Here is a 6881-nt window from a genome sequence, read left to right as displayed (position 1 = left end):
TTGTATGCAATGCCTGGACATTTATTTTTTACTATTTCTTCTCAACTCACTCATAAATGTTGAATAAACTTTTTTTTGTTGTTGTTTTTGAAATGTTTTCCGTTTAATTTTGTTATAGGCTATATTTTTTTTTAAAAAGCCAAGAAAAACGGCTTGCGTGTCTTCTAAAGTAAAGGTGAGCAGAAAATGTGAAGTAGGGAGCTGTCAAAATGGAAATTCAGTAAAGAAATTCAAAGCTGCATTGATCATTATTTTCATATGAACAGTGAGTCATTGGAAAAGAGAGGTGGATTTTGGACTTACATCGGACATACACATGCTAATGTTGCTTTGTGTCTATGGCAAGTATTCACTAATGCGTTAGCCACAACAACTTTATAAAGTGATAATGTGTCAGTGTTGTGTTTACAGCTTGTTGCAAGGCCACAAGTGGCCAAAAAGTCTACTTATACTGCTTTGAGGAAACTTTTAAAGCGCCTATAACGTATATTTTTTTTCATAATAACAATGTCTCAAATGACAATGTGAGCGGGGTCATGCACAGTGATGAACATGTAGACAATTATCACCCAATTCTGTAGCTCCCCTTGGCTTTACAAAGCTTTATAGTGGGTAAACTGCTACTACTTTTATGGTGTTGTAGCTGGCTGTAAGCAGCTGTTTTCAGTAAAAAAACAAAAACAAAACAAAGCTGCACTACTTACCAAGAAGTGAGTGCTACATTGACCAGCTAGTAACACGGTATGATGGATCGTTTAGCAGCCGAAGAGCCAGATATTTGTGGCTGAAATTTGTGGAAACATCCATGGAAACATATAGTAGCCTATATAAGTGTGTATATGTTGCTGGATGTGTAATTTATATATTGAATGAGCAGTAACTACTATGTTTTAAGGTGATGAAAGTGTTCTATTCCCCAAGTGGCCAACAAACCAGTAAATAACGATTTAATAATAAGGTATTGAAGTTCAGTAGTAACTTATGCTCATGAGCTGCTGTTGCTCTGACATGAAGAAAGAAACTAAAACACTGCTTCCAAGTTTCTCCATATAAAACCATCAGCCTGATACATAAACATAACGTTAAAGTATACGGTACAGAAGAGCAGTCGTTCAAGTCGGTCCATATTTCATCTATAATGAACCGGTCCGTGTGCACTTAATGGGAGTTGACTTAATCCCCAAACTCTTCCACTTGGAAACATAAAGCTGAGATAACAGTAAATAGTGAACCGTGCTGAGTAACAGAGCGCGATGACTCTTCACCTTTAATCACCATGAATCATCAGCCATCTGCTCCCCAGAGTTGTTGTTGTTGTTGTGTGTATGGACGTATGCGTGTGTGTGTGTGTTGGTGTGGGAGTTGGAGGAGTGTGATGAAGGCCTGTGAGGAGGAGATGGTGAATCACTGTGGAGCCTAATTCTCACGGCCTCCCACATCGACATCTTCTCACGTCTCCACAGCATTCACACTAATTAGTGTAGTGCTGACAACCATATTTACTCTCATATGTATAATTATAAACAGTAATTAATGTTATTAGCTGGTATTTATGCAAATAAAATAGATGATGGCTGCAGTGTATCAAAGTAAGACTGTAACCTTTGAAAGAAAAAACACAACTACAGATAAAAAAAGTTAAACTGGTAAGTATCAAAACTGGTTTGAATCTCAACACACAATAACTAGATTTTGCTGTATAACCTAAAAAAAACCCACACAGCATATTTTTTATCATTTCATTCATTTTATTACAAACAAAAAAAAGAAAGAAAAAAAAGGAGATGCGTCATTATCGACATGTTTCCACTGCCTCTCATCATTTGATCGGCACCACTACATACACAGTGACACAAAATACCCAGAAATTAACACAAAAATCTGGAAAGAGGACAAAGTATAAGTGGAAAAAAAAAAGAACTAAGTGCTTGATTTCGACGCAACATTTTAGTTCAGGGGTTGCAAAACTTTAGTATGAAATTAAATTTGCAAACGGACTCTGGCTATTTCCTGGGAAGACCGGTGTAAAATGTCCAGGGTTTATGGGATAAATTAACTCCTATCTACTTTGTTTATTCTTTTCATTTTTAACTTAAAGCGGAGTTTGACTAGGATTTACAGGTTGACATCAGGTTTCTTAATTCATTTTAATGACTTTACAATTGTTCAGCTATGTTAATTAAGGCGTTTTTAAATGATGCAGTGTATAAAATGGATTTCCAGCCTCCGATTTTTCCAGATAATACCGTGTACTTTTACTGGGGTTAAGATAGTATACAATTTTCTTTTTGCCCATAGAAGCATTTAGGGTTACATATGGCCTATTTTCTATATATGTATATGTCATTTGCAAGCCCCAAATCTAAAATGTAAGCAAGAAAAACGAGATTTCTTGTAATATATCTACTTCTGAAGTTGGCTCAACTTCTTCGTTTCCCTTCTCTTGTAATTATAGGACAAACATGGCAAAGAGGTGCATCGTGTGTCGCACGTACTGTATCATTTTTCATAGTTTCTTGTTACAAAAAAATGTCTCTTTTGGTAGAAGCTCTTTCTCAAATAGCGACAGCGAAAACAACAGCAACATCGACGACAACAATACTCATAACTGCGAGAGTTAAAACACAAGAGAACACGAATGAGCTGTTTAAATATGCAAAGTATATCACAGGATTTTTGTAGAAAGAAATAGAAACTTGGAAAAGAAAAAGAAAAACAAGAAAAAAGATTGATTAAGAGGGAGAGGGGAGGGGGAGGAGTGTTGAGGGTGATCAATAGGTTTTTTTTTTAATAACACTGACTTGCTTATGAAAGGTTATAAACATTCATAGGAGGTTTATTTTGAAAAATAGCGACGTCGCAAGGCCTTTTCTGGAACAGACCCCCAAAATACCTCCAAGCTCTGTACATAAACTAGAACCAGGGATGCGGGATGGGATGTCGGCAAATACTTTATGTGGTCGAACAAGTCCTGAATATAGTTATCGTTATCATACCTCACTGCTGTGTGTTTTATCTAAACATGTACCATTGAAGAAAAAGAAATAAAGCGAAATGAAACAAAGGCCGAAGAGGAAAAAAAAACAAAAAAAAAAACGCTGGAGCTGTGCTTGGAGCTGCTCGGACTGAGAAATCAGAGTTTCAGCCTCTTTCTTGAGAATTAGAAACAGCATTGAAACGACTGTAGGCACAGCTTGATACCATTTTTTTCAAAATCTTTTTTTTTCTTTTTTTTTTCCACGAGACAGCATTATTGTGATCAGAGCATGCTTCGGGGGGATGGAGTGCGGCGGTAGAAATGATTTTACTTTCACATGCAGCTTCCTGTCAAGAGTTTAAGGAGCAGGGGAGGAGGTGGTTACATGGTCTATTGAGAGATCTAAAGGTTTTAGGATTGAGGTGTGTTGTGTGTATGTGTGTGTACTTATGTGTGTGTGTGTGTGTGTCAGGGTTGTGTGCTTAGGTGAGGTTAGAAGCATCCCTAGAGGAGGAGAAGGAGGCCTGAGTGAACGGGCCGTCTATGAGGAGTATAATGGTTTGAGGCAGACAAGAAAAGGTCACAAGAAGTTGTTATGAGACAGTATGGACTATACTGTGTGTACTGCAGGAGTGTGTGTCCATGGACAGTAAGTGCACATGAGTGTTATTACAGTATGTGCGTGTTATTGTTTAGTTTTCTTTATTATGAAGGGGGAGAGTACCAGTCAGCAGAGTGAAGTTTTAGAAGACTTGTGTGTGTGTGTTTGTGTGTGCGTTTATGTGTCAAATGAAGTGACTACAATCACTAGCAGGTCAGTAAGTCCACCCTCGGTCAGTCAATTAGTTTTAATACTGGGATGTATGTGGTGGTGGTTCAATGGTGCCGTCTGAGGAGCATTAACCGCCGGGACTCAACTTTCTTGGAGAGAAATTGAAGATTCATTTGCAGCAGATGGGTTTCAGTGTGTGTTTATGTGTGTGTGTGTCTGAGAGAGAGTGTGTATATGTGTGTGTGTGTGTGTGTGTGTGTGTGTATAGTCTAGTCGTCGATACAGATGACCTCTCCGCTGCGCTGCTCCCGCCGGTTGACGAGCAGCTCTGCTTCCCGCTCCTTCTTTACAGACATGGGAGGTCCGTTCAGCACTGAGAGAGAGAGAGAGAGAGAAGAGAGAAAAGAGAGAGAGAGAGAGAGAGAGAAGAGAGAGAGAGAGAGAGAGTTCAGTTCAGATTCAGACATCAACTCTTCTGTGTGGATTTTGTTTTCACCTTCTGAGTCTGTGTGTGTCATCATGGCAAAATGGAAAGCTACTGCAGAGGGAACTACCACACAAGTGGTTCTGAGTACTTTGGCAGGTGTCTGTGTGTGTGTGTGTGTCTGTCCATCTGTGTGTGAGCCTGTGTGCAGGTGTGTGTGTGTGTGTGGGTGGACAGGTTTGTGTCACAACTATGCAAGACACTGCCACGAAATTTAACAGGTGCGTTACTGAGAGCAAAGTAGAGGACTGAAGACGATGAGGATGACTGTGGTCTGACACAAACTGGAGTACTCATGTAATGATATTATAACAACTACAGAGTACTCAAGTAATAGTATTATAGCAACTACTTAAGTAATAATATAGTCATGAACACAAAGTACCTATGTAATTACCGTATATAATTATGGGTACCAGGTACTTAAAGCAGAAGTAAGTGATATATTTGTGTTAATATAAGTCTTAAATAGTTATATCTTCCGACAGCAATCACTTACATAGAGTGTTTGGACTGAAACACGGGTCTGTCAGTCCCTCTGCTCTGCTCTGAGCCGAAGAGAAAACATTTATCGTATCCTACAGTTTTTATCCAATGAGGAGAGAGAACGGCATGCAGGGCTGTGTGTGCAGCCAAGGAACGCCGTGAATGTGGCGACATAGGGACGAGGACTGTTATGGTGCGTTCAAGGAAACTCGTAACTCGTGTTTTTACGACCTGTGAAGTTGTACCAGTTCAATCTGGTACGAGTTCACCGGTCGGAAGTTACGAGTGGCCGTTATAGTGACTTTCACCGGTAAAACAGGTCGGAAAAACACGAGTGGGTTGTCTGGAACGCTACAAAGTCGTAAGTTGTGACTTGAAGCTGTAATTTACGATTTCAAAAGCCTGCCTGGAACGCAGCATTAGCCAAAACGACCGGACCGCTTACTTCTGCTTTACGTAATAATAACAACTACAGGGTACTCATGTAATAGTACAGTAATGTCTACAGTGTACTTAAGTATAATATAGTCATGAATACAGAGTACCTAATGATATAATTATGGGTACCAAGTACTTAAGTACTGTAATAATATAACAACTTGAGTGCTCAAGTAATAGCAGAGTAATGTCTACAGTGTAATAATATAGTAATGACTACTGAGTACTCATGTAATGATATAATTATGAGTACCAAGTACTTAAGTGATAATATAGTAACAACAACGTGTAATAACATAGTAATGAATGCAGAATACTCATGTAATAACACAGTAATGTATACTAAATGAGTATCAAGTACTAAAATAATAACATAGTACCACAATGACGTTTAGGTGCACAGGGACGTAAAATTATTTTAAAAATTGGTTTAAAAACCCCAAAATCTTATCATACTTAAACATGAAAATGAGCGAGACTTGAAAGTGTTGACCCACATGTCATGTCCGTGGTTAAATCGGTTCCAAAAAGTGTTGATTCATTATAGAAAAGAAGAACAGAAATAATGTGAAATTGTGCGGTGGAGCTGACAGAGGGGACGTAACATCCTCTTTTGTAGAATAAAGCTGTATTGTTTGTGGGAAATGTGGCTCAACTTCTGGGAAACACAAGCGCTAAAAATACCTCCGGTGCTGATGATGCGTTCATCAATAAACATCCAGATTCTGCATTTGTTGTCGTTTTTTTTTTTTTTTTTAATAATCCGACCGAGGACTCACCGTTGTGTTTTAGATTATGGTATGGGGGGCCGTGCTCTGTGGACACTTTGATAATCCTTTTTTTAATGAGCAAACTTGCATAATACAGTACATCAATATATCATATTACATATACAGTATCATGTTTACAATAATGATAAAATCCCAGAATGCATAACTGTTAACCTGACCAGAGTGAGGCCGGCAATGAGTATAAACACACGCAGGCACATGAGGACACAGACACACACACACACACACACTTGGAAAATTATCTTCTTTCTACACGACTGCACAGCTGGCCAGCACAGGGATCGGCGCTTCCCACATTTGTGCTCTATCATGAATCTGCTCGGGGAGTGGAACGGCCAGTTTAGCGCTCCTTTTCAAAACAAAGCCAGGAATAGACTAACAGTGCACTCCTCTCTCTCTATCCCTCCACCTTCTCTCCCTCTCGCGCCACAGGGAAAGATAAACTGTCATAACACACCCGTGTAGATCAAAGATGCGATAAGAAGTGTATTGAACTGAGGACATATGCAGGGGTGAGGGTAGAGGGGGTGGTGGGGGGGCGCTAAGACTGTGTATGTGTCTAGAACCAGTGGGGGGACCATTTATGGGAAAACTTATGGCATCGTGCCATCGGAGGCCAACGGAGGGAATGGAGAGAAAGAGAAGAGAGTCAGTGAGCGTGTGTGTGTGTGTGCTGGTGGTGGTGGAGGTGTGTGTTTGTAAAAGAGAGTGTGTGTGTGTGTGTGTGTAGAGAGAAAGAGAGAGAGGGGAGGGGGGTGGTGGTGGGGGGCAGACAAAATCTGATAAGGAGCAAAACAAAATCGAGGTAAAGACTGGGTGAAAGAGCAGGAGAAATTGCGTGTGCGCAGCCAAAAAAAGATGCAGAGGCAGGAGATAGAGACTGGGAGGAGAAAGACAAAAAAGAAAAAGAGAAAGAGAGAGAAAGAAAGAAAA

The 6881-nt window shown here is 39.7% G+C and overlaps 1 protein-coding gene across 2 annotated transcripts in view; it reads right to left on the bottom strand.

Annotated features, from left to right (window-relative positions):
- Positions 1–1786: 1786 nt before the first annotated feature.
- chd3 (chromodomain helicase DNA binding protein 3) overlaps positions 1787–6881 on the bottom strand; it is a 50047-nt gene continuing 44952 nt past the window's right edge. For both annotated transcript variants that reach the window (XM_083992307.1, XM_083992308.1), the window contains exon 40: positions 1787–4122. In XM_083992307.1, the coding sequence (XP_083848433.1) occupies positions 4019–4122 (104 nt within the window). In that variant the 3' untranslated portion in view covers positions 1787–4018. The remainder of the gene's footprint in view (positions 4123–6881) is intronic.

The sequence above is a fragment of the Trachurus trachurus genome (assembly GCF_905171665.1).
Source record: "Trachurus trachurus genome assembly, chromosome: 18".
NCBI classification, from domain to species: Eukaryota; Metazoa; Chordata; class Actinopteri; order Carangiformes; family Carangidae; genus Trachurus; species Trachurus trachurus.
This window is presented reverse-complemented; position numbering and strand designations above follow the sequence as displayed.